Source organism: Betta splendens, chromosome 17 (assembly GCF_900634795.4).
Source record: "Betta splendens chromosome 17, fBetSpl5.4, whole genome shotgun sequence".
Lineage (NCBI taxonomy): Eukaryota > Metazoa > Chordata > Actinopteri > Anabantiformes > Osphronemidae > Betta > Betta splendens.
This window is the reverse complement of record NC_040897.2, coordinates 11755381-11776336: the sequence shown is the minus strand read 5'-3', so window position 1 is coordinate 11776336 and position 20956 is coordinate 11755381. Positions and strand designations below refer to the sequence as shown.

General features: G+C 46.3%; 2 protein-coding genes across 3 annotated transcripts in view; both read left to right on the top strand.

Annotated features, from left to right (window-relative positions):
* The window catches only part of kirrel1b (kirre like nephrin family adhesion molecule 1b), a 47149-nt gene extending 32419 nt beyond the window's left edge, over positions 1-14730 (top strand). The window contains exons 6-15 of one of the 2 annotated variants that reach the window (XM_029131958.3): positions 220-325; positions 1049-1197; positions 1283-1410; positions 1837-1963; positions 2548-2648; positions 5413-5629; positions 6974-7081; positions 8391-8518; positions 8966-9040; positions 9521-14730. In XM_029131958.3, coding sequence (XP_028987791.1) covers positions 220-325; positions 1049-1197; positions 1283-1410; positions 1837-1963; positions 2548-2648; positions 5413-5629; positions 6974-7081; positions 8391-8518; positions 8966-9040; positions 9521-10147 — 1766 coding nt within the window. In that variant the 3' untranslated portion in view covers positions 10148-14730. Of the gene's footprint in view, positions 1-219; positions 326-1048; positions 1198-1282; positions 1411-1836; positions 1964-2547; positions 2649-5412; positions 5630-6973; positions 7082-8390; positions 8519-8929; positions 9041-9520 lie in introns of both variants that reach the window. The other variant, XM_029131957.3, reaches the window with a different exon arrangement.
* A 3876-nt stretch (positions 14731-18606) lies between these two features.
* On the top strand, positions 18607-20291 carry LOC129602902 (zinc finger protein OZF-like). The gene is made up of 2 exons (XM_029131991.3): positions 18607-18873; positions 19137-20291. The coding sequence occupies exons 1-2, from the start codon at positions 18702-18704 to the stop codon at positions 20168-20170; spliced, it is 1206 nt and encodes a 401-aa protein (XP_028987824.1). The 5' UTR covers positions 18607-18701; the 3' UTR covers positions 20171-20291.
* The last annotated feature ends 665 nt before the right edge of the window (positions 20292-20956 follow it).

Sequence of the window (20956 nt, the reverse complement as noted above, 5' to 3'; positions counted from 1 at the left end):
TCCCTGAAGAAATATGAAAAGATTGCTTCCAAGGAGCTGCAGTTTGAATACTCAGTCAAGAAGATTGATGTGTTTTTCAAATGCAGTGCAGTCAGTAATTACCGACACAATAAGTGCAGTAGCGGTAGACGCGGAGCCGGTGCCGTGTTCGTACACAAGGCCGAGCGGTTGGGTTCAGCGCGTGCGACTCATTTGTCTGCTGCTGTCATCCCTGCGCAGACCCCCCCACGGTGACCCTGTCCATCGAGCCGCGCTCCGTCCTGGAGGGCGAGAGAGTCACGTTCACCTGCCAGGCAACAGCCAACCCTCCCATCATGGGCTACAGGTCTGCGTTCACCCTCGTCACCACCTCACTTACAGCCACTTTAAATTCCACTTCTGGGAGCGGAGCCAGCGCCGGACGCAGACCCAGAAACACGGCGTTCTGCATCGCTTTGTCTCCCGATGGGAACGCGCGCGGGTCACGTTCCCAGCGCCTATAGGTTTTCTTTCGTCTCGTGTCCACCCTCCTGAATAGTAATTTCTGCTTAGAGAACAGAATTGGTGGAGGTATTGAACATTTGTGCAGTTAAATGCTGACTTTTATCTAAAGCGACAGTGGTGAAGCGGTGAAATTGCTAAATGCTGGACTTTAAACCAATGGTTTCTAATGGGCGTTTTGAGGCCCCTCCACAGAGGGTCTCGGCGTGGGCCCGCTGCCAGCCTCTCGGGCACTAAGCCCCACTGAGTGTGCATTAAAATGTCACCTAATGGTAGATGTGCAGTATGCGTATATGATTTTGAACCAGCTATCTGATATAAATGAAGAGGATTTATTCCTCCACCTTGCAGTTATTCTCTCAGGTTTGGATATTATTGCTCTATAAGTGTTAGTTTAATAGCTTTAATTGATAATATAAAAACACTCATGTCCGACGGTGAAAATAAAACATTTGGATCCCAACCAAAACAGTATAAACCCCCACCGCCATCTCTCCCGCCCGCGATCGGACATTACTGTGATTTGTAAAGGCCTCTGGCCGGTGACACGCCGCCGTGTGCTGCTCAGGTGGGCCAAAGGCGGCGTGCTGCTGGAGGGGGCGCGCGAGAGCGTCTTCGTCACCACGGCCGACCACTCCTTCTTCACCGAGCCGGTGTCGTGTCAGGTGTTCAACGCCGTGGGAAGCACCAACGTCAGCATCCTGGTGGACGTGCACTGTGAGTAACAGGCCGTGCGGGACCGGGATGACACGGTACGAATGTGTTGTTGGAGTAGCTTTATTTATGAGGCGCCTCCCCCCAGTCGGACCGATCCTGGTAGTGGAGCCCCGGCCGGTCACGGTGGACGTGGACTCCGACGTCACTCTGAACTGCAAGTGGTCTGGGAACCCTCCCCTCACGCTCACGTGGACCAAGAAGGGCTCCAGCATGGTGAGAAAGCGCCGGCAAACCCTCCCCTGACCTTTGACCTTCGGGATTTTCATGTTTATTTTACAACCGCAATGTGTTTGCGTTCACACGTAAAGACTGTAATAGCAAATATGGAGGTAAACCTGAATCCTTCAGCAAATCCCCCTCAGTCCCAACCTATATTAGCGTCTAAGACCCAGACTTCATAAATGTTTGCTCAGTTGTAAAGCGAAGCAGTTAGGAGCGAGACTCTGTCTTCATATCTTAAATCTTTAATTCATGCCTAACAAGTTAAGAAAAGCTCCAGGAAAAAAAAGAAAAGCTAATGGAGTCTGCTGACTAAATCAACATGTTTTATTAATTAAATATACTGTAGATCTGCCTCTGCTCAGAATCTCCCCTCCTCCATCTCCCGCTGCTCCTCTGAGCGTCTCCCCGTGTGTCCAGGTGCTCAGCAACAACAACCAGCTGTACCTGAAGTCCGTGAGCCAGGCCGACGCGGGCCAGTACGTCTGCAAGGCCATCGTGCCCCGCATCGGAGTGGGAGAGACGGAGGTCACCCTCACCGTCAACGGTCAGTGGCCGCGGAATCACTCTGCTGCAGTGGCACAGGACTGTCAGCAAACCTGATCAAACGCGTGGGAGAGGTCCTCCCGGGCCGGCGCCGGGTTCGGAGCGATAAATGTGGTGCAATTCAGGCCCGTCACCGTTTCTAATCCAGAACCCCTCTGTTAATGGCGCCAGTGTCTCCGGCTCCAGCACCGCATGGATCGGCTGTTTCTGTCAACCTCAGCCTTGAGCAGGACCAAAGCCAATGTTTTGATGCCAAAAGCGCCTCCCGGAGCGAGACCATCGATTACTTAACGAATCGAAGCTGACTCGAAAAGAAAGCAACAATGAAAAGCAGGTTCTAACGCTGCTTAAATCTGAACCCCAAACGTTCGCGAGAGACGTGTGTCTGATTGACTTGATGACGGAGGAGATTCACCCTAAACTTATTTTAACTCCAGCTGCAAAAACGAAGCCTTCGTTAGGAGGAGCAGCTTCATTAGCCCGATAATGTACGAGCGCCGTGCTGCCGTGCTAACAGGAGGATCTGCATCACAGCATTGCGATGTGATCCGCACCTCTGAAGCCTCTTTGTGTCTCCTGTCCCAGGGCCCCCCATCATCTCCAGTGATCCGGTGCAGTACGCTGTCAGAGGAGAGCGAGGGGAGATCAAGTGCTACATCGCCAGCACCCCCCCACCCGATAAGATTGTAAGTCTGCGCTTTGAAGCTGTAATCTGCTGCAGAGGTCACTCCGCCACTTCACGCCGCATCCGCGTGGAGCGGAGCCCCGGCTCCGGCTCGCCGCCGCCGCCGCTTCGAGCCCAGCGATTTTCACTCTGTCTATTTCAGCTCGCGCCACTCGCTCAGCGACCGGCACGAGCGGCCGCGCTCTCCGACTGTGTCACGAGAACAATCTGTTTCATCTCCGTGGTGGATGGCGTGAGTCATCCCAAGCAGCTGCCGGAGTCTTGACTTGGGATGGGGGGGGGGGGGGGGGGGGGGGGGGGGGGGGTTTAGAGCTGCACACATGTTCCAGGCAGATGCTGGAGAGCAGATGATGAAAAGTAGAAGTAATCCCACGGCGCTGCTTCCCGCGTCGCCGCGTTTTTTTAATCGTTCCGCGGTGAATCGGCGGCTGAACGCATAAATCCATAGCAGATACTGTAATTATCTTTTAGCCTTTTAGCAGTTCATCCATCAGTTGCCTTTACGGCTTCGCCGGCGCCGTGGCCGGTGCTGGGCGACGGGCGCGCTTCACCTTGGGCAGGTCGCCAGCCTGTCACTGAGCTGACGTAGAGACACACCATCATTCATACTAAAAGTCAAACCTGTGAGTCATTTAATAGGATCACACAGGAAGGTTGCGAGCCGTCCCCAGCTACTGTTGTTCAAGTTGATACTTGCTGTTGCATTCTTTTCATTTTTTCGTTTTAAAAATAAGCTAAAGACAGAAAAGGAAGATTGTGAGAGAATCCTTTTTCTGTTCTGGTAAATATAAGACGGTTCCTCTCCATCAGCCCTCGAGTGACCGCTGGTAAACAGCTCCTTCGAGTGTGAGACTGCATTTGCTGGGAATCCTTGACTTGTCCAATTTTGAATCACCATCTTTTGTTTAAAGCTTTCTCCTAAATTGCCTTTGCAGCGGTCTGTGAGGGACTATACCTCCAAATGTGCCGTTACTGCAGAAGTGCATATTGCTTTCTTCATTCCTGCCCCCTCCTGAATGTGCCGCGTGCAACGCTTGATCAAACTGCGGTTTAATATAATGTGTCTGCGCCTTATATAAGTCGCAGAGTGACTGGTATTGTATGTGAGGAGAAGCCTTTGGAAAGGAAATATTAGAATGCTCACAATTCAGAGGAAGCTGAAAAATTGAAATAAATCCAGTAACAGAATTTAAGTTTGAAAGCCAGAATGAGTATTTGGAGAGTATGGGGGTGAAGCAGATTGAAATGAGAGCGGCAGAGAGACGGAGGAAGGGTAAAAATCTGTACCTTTCAGCGTCAATTATCCAATTGTGCAGCGCCGACATGACAGAAATCAGAGCTTTTAGGAAGCTTCGGCCTCCTGCTGCACTGGCAGAGAGCTCAGAGCGTATAATGTGATACGACATTATAGTCTCAGCTTAATGCAGAGACACAAGGGGTTATAAAATATGGAGTATGATGCCGTGTGTGTGTGTGTGTGTGTGTGTGTGTGTGTGTGTGTGTGTGTGTGTGTGTGTGTGTGTGTGTGTGTGTGTGCGCGCGCGTGTGTGTGTGTGTGTGTGTGTGTGTGTGTGTGTGTGTGTGTGTGTGTGTGTGTGTGTGTGTGTGTGTGTGCGCGCGCGTGTGTGTGTGTGTGTGTGTGTGTGTGTGTGTGTGTGTGTGTGTGTGTGTGTGTGTGTGTGTGAAGGAGGCAACGTGAATGAAAGACAGACGCTGGTGCTGCAGTATAATTATTGTGAGAAGGCGATAAAGAGAGAAACAGGAGCGTCTGGAAAGAAAAAGACGCATTACGCAAGACTGGCAGGACAAAAGGTTGAGCTGCTGTAAAATGTCCCTCTCACCCGATCACACCCTCGATTTTCATTTAGGCAATTAGGTTAAAAGGTACATTAGCCCAACATGTGGGTTTATGTATATTTGATGCCGTCAGCTCCATATTTAATAACCTCAAGTTTCTACCTCAGCGGAGTTTAAGTGGGAAAACGTGCTTGCAATACGTTTTTGTGGTTTGTGTTCACCTGCTGCAACGTGTGTGTGTGTGTGTGTGTGTGTGTGTGTGTGTGTGTGTGTGTGTGTGTGTGTGTGTGTGTGTGTGTGTGTGTGTGTGTGTGTGTGTGTGTGTGTGTGTGTGTGTTTGCTCTGGTTTATTTGTGGTTTCCTTCCGCAGCCTGAAAAGTTTGAGCGCAGATTTAATTAGACCTTTTACAGAAGCACTGTAAGGAATCAATCAGCTTCCAGGGTGTGAGAACATCATTTGTTTTGCTTAAAATGTACAGTATTTCCTCCCCAGAATAGTTCTTAACCTTTGTTAACAGCAGCCCATCTGTTGGCTGAACCTTTGTTTGCACGCGTGTGTGCGTATGTGTGTGTGTTGCTACACTGTTTAAGATAAGATCGAGTGAAATTAGCATCATCGATCCCTGAGGGGAAAATGGGTGATTACAGCATTAAACAGTGAAGTTTAGATACAAATCAAACAAATTAAACACATTGAAGATGTGTCTTCACCAAAGTAATATAGATCCATCGGCTGCGAGAGCATCCTGTGCAACAGATGTATAGATTTATGGTTATTTAAGTGTAGCTTCCGATGTTATTACACCTGATTAGCTATTTTAGTAGAGTTGAATGGATTGCCTGCTACAAAGTGACGTATGGTGCCTGGTTCCTGTGTTCATAAATAGTAATGGAAGGCCAGATGTGCAGTAATGTGCCTTAAGTCTTCCATTAGAAGAGAACTAAACCTCCAGAACTGTGGGTTTCAGGTTTGGGCGTGGAAGGAGAACGTGTGGGAGAAGGAGAAGGGCACCCTGATGGAGCGCTACACTGTGGAGCAGAGCAAGCCTCCGTCCCAGGGGGGCGCCGTCCTCTCCACGCTCACCATCAACAACGTCATGGAGTCCGACTTCCACTCGCCGTACAACTGCACGGCCTGGAACTCCTTCGGACCCGGCACCATGATCATCACCCTGGAGGAGACAGGTCAGCGAAGGGATCAGGTTGAATGTACCAGCGTCACTGTTGATCCTGAGCACAGACAATTTAAATAAAATAGATCCTCCAGATTCTACAGGGTTGTTAATATCTTATAATTAATTTAAACAGCAAATTAATACAGAAACAACATCAAGGAGGATTTTAAGCATTCAATTAGCTGTTGAGCAATTTAGGTGGGACCATTTGTTGTGGTTGTTTATCTAATGCTCGACACAGTTTTGAGGATACCGCATTTATAAAATCTGTCCTTGAGAGAAATGTGTTTTGTTTAATGGATATTCTTGTTGCAACACCACAGCCGACCTTCAGGATAAAGTAGAATCAAGGCTGGTTCGCCCTGGGGGGATCCAGACGCCTTGATACGTCCACGATTAACCAAGCGCAAAAGAAACGTGAACGATGAGCGGCTAACAAAGAAGGCGATCAACACACACACAGCAGCAGGAAGGGCCACGGTATCTGAACCCGGCTCAAAAGCCTTACAAACGTGGGATGTTAGTGGGTAGCAGGGTTCACTGAGCTGCACTGTGGGCGGCTGTGGATCAGGAAGAGCAGTCACTGTGTGTTGAAGTGCCTTTGGGCGAGAGCTCAAACTCCAGGTTGCCCCCGGTGGGTCGGGTCTGGTGTGGCGGCCTGTGAAGTGCTGGTTTATAAGTGATGCTATTGTTATTAGTGATAGGTCATATGAGCTGCAAGTGTGTTAACACTGCAGCACCTGAGGACAAAATGCTGCAAAATGGAAGAAAAGAAGCACGGTGGTTGTGAACGGATGTGAGCAATGCAGCTTTGAAAATATTAAAGCTGATTGTGTTCGTTAGTCTGGTTATAAACCTGAGAAGCCCTGTTACAGTCAGTGCCTCGCTGTCTGTTTACAATAAAATGGCTCCTTTAATATCCCCGCATAAATAAGAGGCTCTGCTCTCCCGCGCTCTTAAACTGCAGCACCCCTGAGAACGCACTAATCCGTGGCCTCGGCCGGAGGACGGCGGCGGATTCTTCTCTCTGCCCATTGTCGACGCTTCGACGGGCGCTCCATGTGTCACATTACATTGAGGGAATGGTTCCTTTATGCGACGTTGCTGTGCAACTCGCCGTCAGATTTGTACAGGTACAGTGAATGTACCGCGGCATCTCTGCGGCTGTGAGTCAAAGCGGGGCCTCACGGCGTCTTCGTCCGTTGTCCGACCTGCACCCCTGCGTCAACACAACCGACCCACAGACATCCAGGAGGACACGACAGGATCGGACCTTAAGCAGAACAGCTGTGGTGCGGGTTTGGGCCGTCTCTCAACCCTGACCCCCTTTTTTGCTCCTCCTTTTCCCTCCCAGATATCGTCCCAGTCGGAATTATCGCCGGCGGCACGGTGGGCTCCTCCATTCTGCTGCTCATGCTTCTCCTGGCGCTGGGCTTCTTCCTCTACCGCCAACGCAAAGGCAGTGAGTACATGCACTGTGGTGCTTGAGAGCTGGCATTGTTCGCATCAATCAGTCCCTACAGTATCTGCCGTTCCACGAAGGAGCAGAGCTCGCGCCAGGCGTGTAGCCCTTCATTCAAATGAGATTAATGAATATTCAAAGAAAATGGCAACGCGCCCCAAAACACCTACTGCATGTTTACAGGTCGGCTTCCATCTTCTACAGATCATTAAAGCCATTAATAACAGAAGCAAGAGGAGTGAATAATATCGATCCAGTGGTTTTTATGAACAGCAACCAGGACCCTGTGAAAATGTATGGTCTCCATGTTGTTTAATTTTGCAACTCCTCCGCTGTAAATAATAAGGAACTGTGAAAAACAATGAAGGTGACTGGCAGCGGCCCCAGCGGAATTTCCGGGGGATAAGAGTATATTTTCTGCTTCAGAGCTGATAACACCACTACAGAAAAGATAGGGTTTGGAAAGAGAAACTCAAACAAACATGGTAGTGGCTCCAGATAAGCCGTCTCCCGTTTGCAGCTCAAGACTTCACAGATTTAAGTCTTTACTTTTGAGGTTTCTGGCTGCGGGAGCGAGCTGTTAGTGTTGACTGCTCTGTGCTGACGATGCCTGGATTTAATTGAGCATAAAGCATCATTTAGCAAAATATGGAAGATTTAGTGGCTTTTGAATGACGTATATAAATTTCTGCTGCCTTTAGCTCGATTTAATACTAAGTTAATGCCGTTTTGTGGGTTTGACGTCACTCTGTTCTTAGTGAGATTCTCGTCCTGACTTTGTGTTTATTTAAATATGAAACAAACAATAAATCTTTGTTTTGTTGTTGTTCTTCTGTCGCGTCCGCCGCGTCTGTTTCACAATGAAATCCTCTTAGTCAAAATTAAGACTGAGCACACAATTCTAATTCCTATCCAGGAGCTTTAAACTGGGTCAGAAGCAACGAGAGCGCTGCGTCTTTTTGAGGCGAAATAACGTTAAAGGGAAAAAGCAGCAAAATCTGCCTCATCACTTAAACAAGCGCTAGGAAACTAATGTCTCCTCCGACATCTTGTTTCATTTTTGTGAATATCGCTTCCGCATAAAACTAACTGCTGTGTCTTTCTGCTATTTGATGCTGCCAGCGTGACAAATTGCTTAATGCACCATTATCAAACGAGAGAAAATAAACAAGGCAAATAATGGCTCGGACGAAAATACCAATGAACACAATAAGTGGCTGTTGCTTTTAGGACTCTTAAATATGAATATATCACTCGTGCGCTCCGACGCTGACCCATTTCATGACCAGAGGTTGTGTTTCTCTTCCAGGTCGCCGCGGTGTCACCCTGGGTAAACCAGACATCAAGGTAGAGACGGTCAACAAAGAGACCCACAGCCTGGAGGAGGAGGCGACCAACGTCTCCACGGCAACTCGGATGGTCAAGGCCATGTACTCCGTGAGTAGACACCCATCTGAGTCACCGGGGGCCACGGAGAGGAGGCGTATGGGTCAATGACCTTAAACGAACAAATGCACCGGCACAAAGGGCGAAAAGAACATGGGCTGCAAACACACACACATCAGACCGAGACAAAGAGGACACACACAAACACACACACACACATGCTTAACGCCGCCTTCCTTCCAGAGAAGAGTTCCAACCCTCGAGTCCTGGAGAAGACCCCCCGGCGCTGGTCCAGACCTCGGCCCCGAACCTTTATTCCCACAACTAAGCGTTTCTCGTCTTCCGCGCTCATGAAATGCAAATCCTGAAACTCTGTTTTCCTCTCTCCTCCCTCTCTTCCGTCTCCTTTCCTTTCTCACCCTCCCTCTTTCCGTGTGTGTGTTTCGTTGTTCGATGGTTTAGTTTCTGCCCTCTGTTTCCCTCTCTCCCTCCACTCAGCCGTTCAAAGACGACATGGACCTGAAGCAGGACATCCGCAGCGAGAGCGACACCCGCGAGGAGTACGAGCTCAAGGTGAGGCGTCCATCTTTAACTCCCGTCTGCAGCATCTTAACCATTACTTCCTGCATGGAGCATAAACATGTCGGACGCCCTGAACTTTGTGGTCACGTCGCGTATTAAGTGTTGATTACTGTGCCCGTTTCTCCTCAGGTTTGTCATTTCCACTGGTACTAAAAGCTTGGTTTTCGTAACATTATCACCTTTGCATAATTCATGAATTACCCTAAAACTACACGTTGATGATTCTTTATGCATCGCTGGAATCTGCAGAGCCAGAGCATGATTGAACCCATTGTTTTGGTTTCTTTAAACTGTAATGAGGTTTATTTTGTGCTGCATTCACACTAAGATACACTGTTTATCCCGGTTTTTGATCTTCATGGCTCATGTTCATAGACATACTGTGTTTCCCACTCATTAACCAAAGCACAGAGCAGTTATTTATGTGTTTGTGGTATTTACAGTCAGCCTGAACTCTTTTCTTGATCACAGGATCCAACCAACGGCTACTACAATGTCCGAGCCACCACCCACGAAGAGGCACGGCCTCAGTCCCACGCCATCCACTACCAGGGAGAGTTCCGGTCTCCGAACCCAAACCCCGGCCCGGCTAGCTCTACGTCCAGTGGGCCTTCAGCGTCCCCCGGTGGTGCAGTACCCCCCAGCGCCGTCCCAGGCTCCAGGGCTGGATGCTACGACCCCCGGCCTCCTTCTAGGATGTCTCATTCCACCTACGCCCAGTTCAACACCTTCTCCAGAGTGGCCCAGAGCCAGCAAGCTCCTCCCAATCCGGCTCTCCAGTCGCCGGGAGACTATCCCGGAGACTGCGGCCTGCTGGAGAGCACCACGCAGCTCGCCTACGACAACTATGGATACCCGTCCCAGTACCCCAGCTATCGGGGCATGGGCTTTGCTCCGCCCATAGAAGAAGGGCCGGCCTACGAGATGTACGCAACGGGACAGGGGACCGGTCCAGGGCCAGGGCCAGGGCCCAGCCCGGGACAGCAGAGTCCAGAATCGGGTTTAGGGAAGTACGGGAGCTCAACCCGCTTCTCGTACTCGTCTCCGCCCTCAGACTACTCCCACAGACACACGCAGCGGATGCAGACTCACGTGTGAGAAACGCGTTCGTTGAAGCCTTCAACAAGAAAAATCCCCATTTTGTACACACAAACATCCGTTTCCATAGCGAACACGTGCATGGAATTTGGTTCATTTTCTGAACCGCCAAAAAAAAACAACACAAAAACTGAGAATGCACAGCAGTTAGCGGCGCACCATATATGATATAGTTCTAGCAGCAATACATGCATACACACACGTGCACAGACCTTCTGTCGCACTAACGCGACAGCGAGAGCAACAATCAGGGCGGACACGCCGGGAAGCAGAGCACTGAGAACTTCCCGCGCTCCACCTCCTGCTCGCTACGACCATCAGACGCTCCTCCACCTCCTCTTTGTAAATAAGTGCTTAAATCAGCTTCGGGGTTCGTCCCTTTGATGCGGCGACACACGTTTTGCATTCTCTGACCCGCATACGCAGATTCTTTGAGGACCTATTTGTTTCTATGTATTGCATCAACGGCAGCTTGGACTATAAATACACCACCTGGCAGGTGTCCCCCCTCGGCACACCTGCTCGGTGGCCACGTCTCGCCAGATCCGCTGTGATGGAAGTGGGACAGCGCTTCTCAAGGTGTAGTGAGTGACCAGAGTGCCAATGCTTTCGTGCCAACACACAGACTGACTCTCTCCCGCAGCGCGTCCGCCTCGGACTGGATGACGGGGTTCCTCTGTTCGTGCCACGTGTGCGGGGAAAGGAGCGGTAGCGCGCGTCCCGATGTGCTCCTTCGCCTCCTCGCCGCTCATTTTCTAATCGTCGCGTTTCCATACGGAACATTTCACCCGAGGTCGGTGCTATGGGAAATGAGGTGCGGTGGGGGCGCTTGTTCATTTCACACATTTTTGCAATTTGTACAAAAGAAATTACCTCCCTTACCCATAAGTGTCAAACAGTATTTGTTTCTTTTTCTTGCACAGTAGAGTCATTTTTCCCTTATTTATACCGAATATGTAACAAACTGTCATTCATAAACATTTTATAATATTTTTCTAAGATGTTGTGGACCAAAGGTTCAGAGTTTTCGGTGACACGCTTTTTAACGCGTGATCATTTTGGATTTCTCTAAAGAGAGATGGACGGTGTTTTTAAAGTGGATGTTGAGGACTTAAATCAGACGTTCTGAAGAGCTTGATACCAAAAGCGTGAACATCCAGCTGGGGGGGTGTATGGGGGGGGGGGGCTCTCTGGTGGCTGGTTCTGTTTGGTGTCAAGCTCTTCCCTTTGATTCCCAGTCTTTTTGACTGGGTTTGCCTTTTAGCGTAACGTTTCAGACAGTGGCTGGAGAACAAGCAGCTGTGAAGGTTCGGGTGCAGCCAAACATATCAGAACGAGGCTGCTCGGCTCCTTTTCCTCACCACAGCAGGAGTTTTTCTTTGAGTCCAGCTTTAACAGAGAATTTGCATCACGATCATCTGATATACAGTATTTCCTCCAAGAGCTGCAGTAGACGATTGATCCGTTATTTTAAACGACTGTTTTGTTTCTCTACTAACGAGGAAAATTGACTAAGGAGCTGGTTAAACATAGCTTCTCACTTAATTCTGACTGTCGTCTGAGCAGTGCAGATTATTATTATTACTGTTTAATGGTAGAAGCGGATCAGCAGCACTCAATTCTTGTCTGGCATAAACATATTTGAGTGGCATCGAGTGTTTTAAATGAGTTCTTCAACACCAACACAACATTCTCCAACACGAATATGATTATTTTGTTTTTACATTGCTTTTCAGACATTTGTAAGACTTTCAGGGAGAGCTGAAAGTTTTTGAATGGTTGCTTGTTTTCTGTAGAGGCTTATCTTCGTGTTCTTTGGGGAAACAAACAGACTTCCACTTGGCTTGGTAACAAGCAAAGAGTGAAAGAAACTAAGTTTCCCTCCACAAGAAGTAATTACTTTGCATCCAGTTTGATACGAATTCAGAATCTGCTTAAACGGCCGTGAATTCCGACGCTCCGGGGACAGAAACTGTCCCTGGAGCTTTGGTAGCGACTAAAACCAACATCATAGAGTAGCTCAGCTTCTGTGGAGACAATTCACTTAAAATCTAAGTTTGCATTATTGCAGCTTCGGTTTTATAGAGACATAACGAAAGACTCTATGCAACAAAGCCCCACATGCTTTAATGCCTGCCACATGTTTGAACAGTCAAAGTTACAGCAGTCAGTCAGGGCACCGGAGGCTAAAGAGTGATGCCAGGAAACTCTGCACCTTCCAGAGTAATCATTGAGTCTTTACGCTTATCAGCCGCCCTATCAACCCCTCACAGGCGCAGTATATTATGCTAATTTTGTGCTAAGAGGCAGTAAAGATTTATTTATTACCCCTGCTTTGAATAAACTCTGAGAAAAGGGAAACCACCACCACATCACCTCTGATTAGAATATCAGATGGAACCTTGTAGCTCCAAGGTCACTGTATAAACCGCAGGAGCCGTAATGGAGGGAAGAATGGCAGCAGGAGCAGCCTTTTAAATTTATACGGTTATCACAGCCTTGCTACTGCATACTATTACCTCTTTACAACCTTTTTTACAGAGTTGTAGCGCTGCAGTGTTTTGCATCTGACTTGCAATGTCATGGTGACCTTGTGTGAAGTGAGTGTTCTTGACACCGGGGAGGCACTGACGCCAGCAAGCGCAGTCAGGGCCATCAGGTACTTGGTCTTTGCCTCCTGGATATTTGCAGCCTGTCGACAATGGGGGTGAAACTAAAGCTGTAAGAGACGCCACCGATGCCAAAAATGGAAAACGGTGGAGAAGTGTTTACTCCGTTAGGTTGTTATTTACAGTAGTGATGCTTCCCCGCTTCATCTGTGTGAGCCGCTCAGTACTTCTCTGCCCTGCCTCATATTAATATCCATCTACCAGCTTCCATATTCAGAGGATGAAAACCTCTTTTAATGTAAAAAAAATACCAGAAACCTTTCTCCCATTGCCTTCTTCCAGCGTCTCATTAAGACGACACCGTGGAGTGCAGCGGTCCACCTTCTGTCTGCATCGGGGACTTCATGACTCATCCATAGTCAGTGTTCATTTACTTTCATCAAATTACTGAACTGTATGAAAACTGTTTCTCCTCTTATGAAAATCAGTATTTTAAATTCATTTTCTTGGTATTACTTTGTGGTGTTTGCCAGTGAAAGAAGCGACCGTGGTCAAACGTGTGTTTTTGAACTTTTCTACGCAGTATTTAATTTCCGTTGGAGAAGGTGGGTTCTGATTAATCAAAAAAAAAAAAAAAATACAACAAACGGGGGAGATGTGCATGTCTGTGGCCAAATGACTGCTCAGCCAGGCCACAAATAGCCAAACTCCCTCTCAACTAGGCCAACCCAGACTAGAAGCAGGCCAGACCCGCAGCACGCCGCTCTGGTCCATGCTGCGCCGCGCCGTGCCATCCCCGGCCAAGAGCGACTCGAGTGGCTCCGTGTCCGTATTTACCGCGTGGAGTCTTTGTTGAGTGCCAGAAGACTGTGCAAAAAATGAACTGAGCAGACAAACTAATGCAGCAGCCATTTGTGTTATTGTGTTCATGTATGCTCAAGGGTGTCGGTGCTACAGTGTGTGTGTGTGTGTGTGTGTGTGTGTACGTGCACGTCCATCTGTGGTCGTGTGTGCTGGCAGTGCGACCCCAGTGCGCGGTTTCTCCATTATAATACCTGGACTGGAGAAATGAGGGTTTGACTGATTGTTCAGAGCGGATGTGAGATTTCCAGCTTCCACAGTGGTGATGCGTCCGGCTGGAATGAAGGAGGTTCCTCCTGACCGCAGATGCACGCAGTAGAAAGGGCCAATTAGACTTTGTTTGTAGATCGAAATGAGTTAAGTAACAATTCTTTTATGAACGATGCATCAGTCCATGCAGCTGTTAGGTTGAATAAAAGATGATTGAGATAAACTCTGCAGCCTTTGAACTTGACGGCTAATTAAAGCAAAATAAAGTAAATTGCACTTAAGGCTTCCAGCGAAGTAAAACAAAGAGGGTGCAGATTCGAAGGATGTAGTGACCTGCAAACATTTCATCTCCCCACCTTCTTGATACTTAACTAACTGACGTTGCTCTGAGCTTGCGTCAGTCCAACCCTCTGGGAAGGAGGACGACTGGGAGGGAGGAGTGGAGAAGGCGTTTGCTGGGTGGCCTTGGGACGGGAGGACGTCGGTCCGGCATCCAGCTGTGAAACAGCTGCACGGCCGAACAGGCTTAACTGACAATGATCTGTCCAGTGAGAGGAGAAACATGTGGCGGCAGAGAGGAGGGTGTGTGTGTGTGTGTGTGTGTGTGTGTGTGTGTGTGTGTGTGTGTGTGTGTGTGTGTGTGTGTGTGTGTGTGTGTGTGTTCAGATATGCATATATTATCTACCTTTTATTTTTATCCCTATATATTGTTGACATATGTGAATTATGTTCATTGATACTTGTTTATTCCTTCTACTCATAAAAAAATGTACAAAACATCCATCATGAGATGTTGCGGATATTTCTTTCATTTTCACGTTTCTCTCTTATGTTTGTTTTTGTTTTCAAATTGTATGTAATTATTTTTCCACAGTACGACAAAATAAAATACGACACAGCTTTCATAAGTAAAAGGCCTCTTCTGTTTAACGCTGTCCAGACACGAGGGCTCGTGCAGTGTTTACCTGAATATTAGCGAGCGCTGAGCTAAAACCCACAGCTGCAGCGTCTCAGCTTCGGGCCTCATTTAGAATCCACTCTTAGTCAAACTCTGTTGCTCCTTCCTCTGTTACTGTCCATTTTCTCTTCTTGCTGATTCCTTTCATCAGTCTTCGCTTCTTTCTTCTTTCTTTCGCTGGGCTCTGTCTGTTCAGTTGTGTCTCGTGACGATGACGAAGAGGCGCTTCCTCGTCTTCATTCTGCTCCGCTCTCCAGGTCTCCTTGTGTCTCTCCTCTTGTGACCAGTCTCTTTCTCTTTCTCATTCATTTCTCCCATCTTCAGTTTCTTATTTTCACCTACTCTCCTCATCGATCTTACTTTCTTCGACTCTCATCTCTTTGACTCGCTCCCATTTCTCTTGCAGTGTCTTTTCTTGGTCCTCTTTTAAGCCGGACTTGCTCTTTTCACCTCTGCTCGGCTCCATATATTGTTTTACATCTCCTTCTTCCTATTTTATGACATTTATCAGCTTCTACTTCTCCTAAATGTCTAATCGCATGCCTCCTCTCATCACACAACCTGTGCACTTTCCTATTTCTTTCCTGCTTTTCTCTCCATCTTCCTCATTTCAGACTCTTTGCCTCCTCTTCTTGTTTTAACTTTGTCCTCTTGTTTTAACTGTTTTCCTCTTTATTCAGTCAGTTCTTGGCATTTCCCTTTTTGTTATTCTCACTCCATCGTATTTCTCCTCCTCTCAACCTTCTTTTCTGTGTTACATTTTATTCGTCCCCCCTCTTCCCCTTGTCTCCGTCTGTCTCCTTCTTTGGTTGTATTGCCTGCCTCTCTGCAACTCTTTTCTCCCACATCCTCCCTCTTTGTTTCCATTTGTCTCCTCTGAATGGCAGAAAAGAACACGAGTATGGCGAGAAAAAGCAAGAAAAGACTAACATATGAGAGGAAAGGGACAAGGACAGAAAACCGACAGAATGCTTTCGAGCAGATTCCTTTGTCATATTTACTCGGTGTGTAAAAGTGATTAACGTCTCCTCTCTCTCCCTGCTCCCATTGAGAAATAATGTCTGGAATAACCTTCAGCACAGCACACCCGACTCCGGCGTGGACCCCCACCCCCATCATTCACCAGCACCACTTCTATTTTATCCTCTTGTTCACATTTGAGGCAGTCGTTGTATGGATTATGGCCCCTCTCATGCTTGGCACTGCACTCGGAGCCCGAGATATATTATCATATTAGGGGAGAATGATGTAATGCATTTCAAGACATTTGTCCTCTGCACACCCTCTGTCCATCCGCAGATGATGTCACTGGCTTTTGTAGGCACAGAAGTTATCAAGTGGTTTGTGGGAGGTTTGTTTGGAACTGTCGCCATCTAGTGGTGAGGGGGCAGAGTTGAACGGGAGGAAGGGGAGTAAATTAGGATGTGGGCAATTATTTATTACTGAACCAGAGGATAATGTGACTCATAATAGATGTCCTTGGTGTAACTGTACAGACGTGGTCTGTTGGGTCAGGGACAGGAGACACGAGACAGACACTTTGGATGTGACATGACTGCAAATTAGGGTTTTATCAAAATTAGTTTTTGGAGCTTGATGCCAGCACCAGAATAGCCCAATGTTAATCCAAACAAAACTAATGTATTCAGTATAATTTGTTATACAATAATAGTTCAATTTTATCTAAATGCGACTATTATTTGTTTTTGTGCTGAAGAAAGTCCCAACTATAGTCTGTTACCACCAAAAATAAATAATAAATAGAATAAAACCCCATTTGTGGACCTAACATAGAAAACATAGAAAAGTAGGCAGCCTCGTTTTCTTTTTAGATCAAGGTTTAATTATCAAAAGAAATAGTGTGAGAATAGAACAACCAGCATATAGATATTAAACCTATGAGGCAAAGTCAAATAAGGCGCATAAAAGAAACATATAAATAAAATGTATACTCCAACACAGCCATAATGACATGAATAAAGGAATAGTTTGAAAAGTGACATAAGGTTAAGGTTGGCTTCTCTGAATGGCAGCATTGCCACAGGCCTCTAATGCAGCTCATTGTCCACATATTTTTCGAACAGAAAAGCAAGGCCAGGTAAAAAACAACCAAGTAGCTCCATGAAAACTACATTGTTCCAAATAATGCAACTAAGCAGTGCTGATGTTCATGAAGCCACAGTGCCTCCGTGTTGCACAATAGAAAGTCCTGTGACCATGAAGTGTCTACACAGTCCTCAGGGCACTCAGATCAAGTGAGTGCGTTCACACTATTGCTCTGTGAGACATTTGTGCCCACTGCTCAGGAGGCACTAAATCATCACACTTCTCTCAGTGCTCTGAATTATTAACTCGCGCCATGGTGGAATGTGCGCAATGAATGCAAAGAGCAGCCAGATAAAACTCAGGCAATTTCATTTTCAAATGACCTTGTTAATTTTTAATGCACTTTTTCAGCTTTAATTTGCATAATGCACTGAATACCGAATACACAAATGTTTTATTTTTCTGTTTTTATAAGATAGAATAGAATAAAATAGAATAGAATTCCTTTATTAGTCTCACAATGGAGAAATTGAACATATGTGGGCAATGACACATCTTCCCTTTATTTGTAGAGTAGCTGTCATGTTGTGTTTACTGGGATCTAGCAGACCATCAGCAGAGAACAACCTGCTTGGTTGTACTTGCAGCGTACTGATTTTAATTCTTCATTGAGGAACTCTGTGTTTTTATTAGAGAGCTGCCTCCAGGGGGCGCTATATTTAAAGGGCAAAACAACTCTGAGATGCCTCAACAAGTCCAATTAACGCTGACCTTTCCACAGAGCTGAGAAAGCCTCCAGCTAATGCAGAAAGCTTCATTAATCACACTGATGCTCCAAATTTAACATTTGTTGCTATTATGGATGTCTGACTTTGAGGATGAGGAGAATTTGTGAAAACTGAATTTAAAATATAAAACCTGCTGCGAGTTTATTATGACTCTGCTTTTAAAGCATCTTCTTTCACAAAAGGTTCAACCGATGTGGTTAGAAACTGATCAGCACATCTGCACTGGTTCTGATCCAGGCTTTGGTGGCAGGACTCTGTATCAGACCACTGCTTTCTAAAGTTGAGTAAGACGCCATGTTTGCGTCCTCAAAGCACCTTGTCAAAGTCATGTAGCATCTGTGAATAAAATGCCACAGCTGATGGACTGGTACAAAAGCTCAGAGTCTGGCAAGAGAGATGCACCAGACGACACCTGGCTGACAGTCGTACCTGGCGTGAAGCAAAGGCGGATTTGTTCTCTATGGCTTTATGGTCTGTGGATTGTGGAACCAGGAAGATTCTGTGTGAATGTGATCAAAATGCAAAATGATGCATCATTCTCTCTGTTGTTGTTTGTTTTCTGCTCCCTCACTGCTCAGTGTAAATCACATCAAGTGATTTCTGCTAGTTCTCTCAATTTCACACAGTAAACACGGTGACTCAGTGTGACAGCAGCTGTGAAGGCACAAGTGATGGGAAACATAATATAAAGCACAGATTATGCTGTTTGAGAGAACTTGTAGTTATGAACATTATATGAAAATATATTAAAATAACTCTATAGTATCAGAGCTGAAGGTCAATATGTGAATTATTAAGAAGTACTTTATCATCACAACTTAACGGGAAAGATGAAAAAGCCATGTGTACCTGTGTAATTATAAGGAACCACACACTAACGGAGAGGCCTCGGTACGTGACCACCGCGCAGCAGAAGACGCAATATTCTACCTAATGTTACACACGAGAAGAAACGCAGACGTACGGAACGTTACTAAGGTCCAACCGGAAATACATCGTTCCCTGCCGGACCCTCGGAGTGTAACATCGAGCGGTGAGTGTAGTGGGTAAGTCCAAATAAAGTCACCACTAACGGAGCGACGATGTCTTCGGTTCAGCATCTGAAAGAGTTCATCTCCCAGCGACTGACCGCTGCTGCTGTGGAAATATTCGGAGCCTTTGAACAAACCATCGTCGAGTACGAAGAAGAGCTCGACCGTCAGCGCAGACTGTTGGACGCTGTGTTGAAACCTGAAATCAAACTCCACAGGATAGGTAAGCAGACTAATGTTCATACAACAAGCGAAGGAGACTCACACGAGCCTGAAGCCAATCGTGGACAGTTGTAGGAACGAAATATGTCTTTATTCAGACACAGTGATGATGCAGATGGTCAGTGTATTGACAATATCAGTTTCAGACCTGTAAGATGTTTGATTAAGAGACTGTAGTAAATACTACTTCAGTAATTCATCAGTAATTAAAGAAAAGTATATGTATATTCGAATTAATAACCAGTTTCCTGTATTTCCATTCAGCGATTCCAGATGAGTGTGAGGAAGAGGAGGTTCCCACTCACCTGCAGATCTCTCATCACGTTAAAAAAAATAGTCAGGATGAAGATGATCCAAATCTTCCTCTAATAAAAGAGGAACACGAGGAACCACACAGCAGTGAGGAAGGAGAGACGCTTGTTCTGAAGCAGGAGTCAGATAATGTGATGAGTTCAGCATACGAGGACAATGCAGCAGAAGCAAATGGTGACAGTCAGCTCCTCTCTCACAGCTCTCTTGTCACCCTCCACGTAGACAACTCTGCTATAGTAGAGAGTCCCACAAATAAAAAGACTTTTATATGTACCACTTGTAATAGAAGCTTTAAGGGTAAAGGTGCATTACAGACCCATATGAAAACCCACACGGAGCAACCTCCGATATGTAACACATGTGGAAAGAGATTTCGTTATTTATCAAAGTTAAAAGTACATGAGAGTATCCACACAGGTGAGAAGCCATTCCTCTGCAAAACCTGTGGGAAACGATTTAGACTGAAAAACTGTCTGGAAGATCATGTTAGGATTCACACAGGTGAAAAGCCATTCCCATGTAAAACCTGTGGGAAATGGTTTAGACTGAAAAGGTGTCTAGAAGATCATCTAAGGATTCACACAGGTGAAAAACCATTTCCCTGTAAAACCTGTGGGAAATGGTTTAGACTGAAAAACAGTCTGGAAGATCATCTAAGGATTCACACAGGTGAAAAACCATTTCCCTGTAAAATCTGTGGGAAACGGTTTAGAACAAAGTCACATGTAAGAAGTCATCTGAGGATTCACACAGGTGAGAAGCCACATGCATGCAAAAGATGTGGGAAACACTACAGTACTGGCAGCATCTTGAGAGTCCACATTAGAAGAGTTCACACAGGCAACACACTGTACCGCTGTCACATCTGTGACAACGGCTTCAGTGAATCTAGGACTCTGAAGCAACACATGATGGTGCACACAGGTGAAAGCCCTGTTCTTGTGCAGCATGAGGATAAAGCTTTACAGGTGGTAAAACCTTGTTGAACCACATGAGGTCTCACACAGTTCTGTGTGGGACTGTGCAAAAGGTCACAAACGGGATGGCGTTGTGTTTGGGCAGATTGTCTTTTCCTAATTGCCTAATAATAAAATGATTTGTCATGAGGTCCATGTGTATTTAATTTTGTAATATTTAACTTCTTTTCTTAACTTTCCATTCAGGCAAACTGCCAATAACGTGCACTATATTCATCACAAAAGTTGAAGCAAAGTCTGAGCCATGAATTGTAACTCTATAGTAGCAGGTTACTGTGTTTTCATTTCCCACCAAAATTGATTGAACCTACAAAACCTAATGAAAACAGCACTTGGCATCATTTCTAAAGCATCTTCTCCTCATGGATGTTTTACATTACTTCTTATCAAGTATATGTCTGACACAAATGTCAACGGTCTATTGTACTTTTCTAAACTAGAAAACAAAACAAGCTGCTGTGATGATTGAGAGCAGTACAGTTCACAGCATATGACCTGAGTAGCTCTATAAGCTGGAGAACACAGACCTGCACACTCAATGTTTCCTGTGATCACCATGACCCATTTTCTAGTGGTCAGTATCTGATCAATCACCTTCAATGTGAAAGTAGGTAGAACAGGAAGAACAAATGACATTCAGTTTATACTGAGAAAAAACACAGACTGACCTACTGGTATGGTAATGATGATGATAAGCTGCTTCGTCGTCAATAAGCTGCTACACAAGTTAACAGCTTGTGATATTAGTTAATATTAGTTATGTAACTTTTAGTTTTACCTAAGAAGTTTAACGTG

Bases quoted from the DNA above. Each gene is read 5' to 3' on its own strand.
- LOC129602902 (XM_029131991.3), top strand. From the start codon at position 18,702: ATGTCTTCGGTTCAGCATCTGAAAGAGTTCATCTCCCAGCGACTGACC. The intron at 18,874-19,136 runs GTAAGCAGACTA...ATTTCCATTCAG, and splicing joins AATCAAACTCCACAGGATAG to CGATTCCAGATGAGTGTGAG.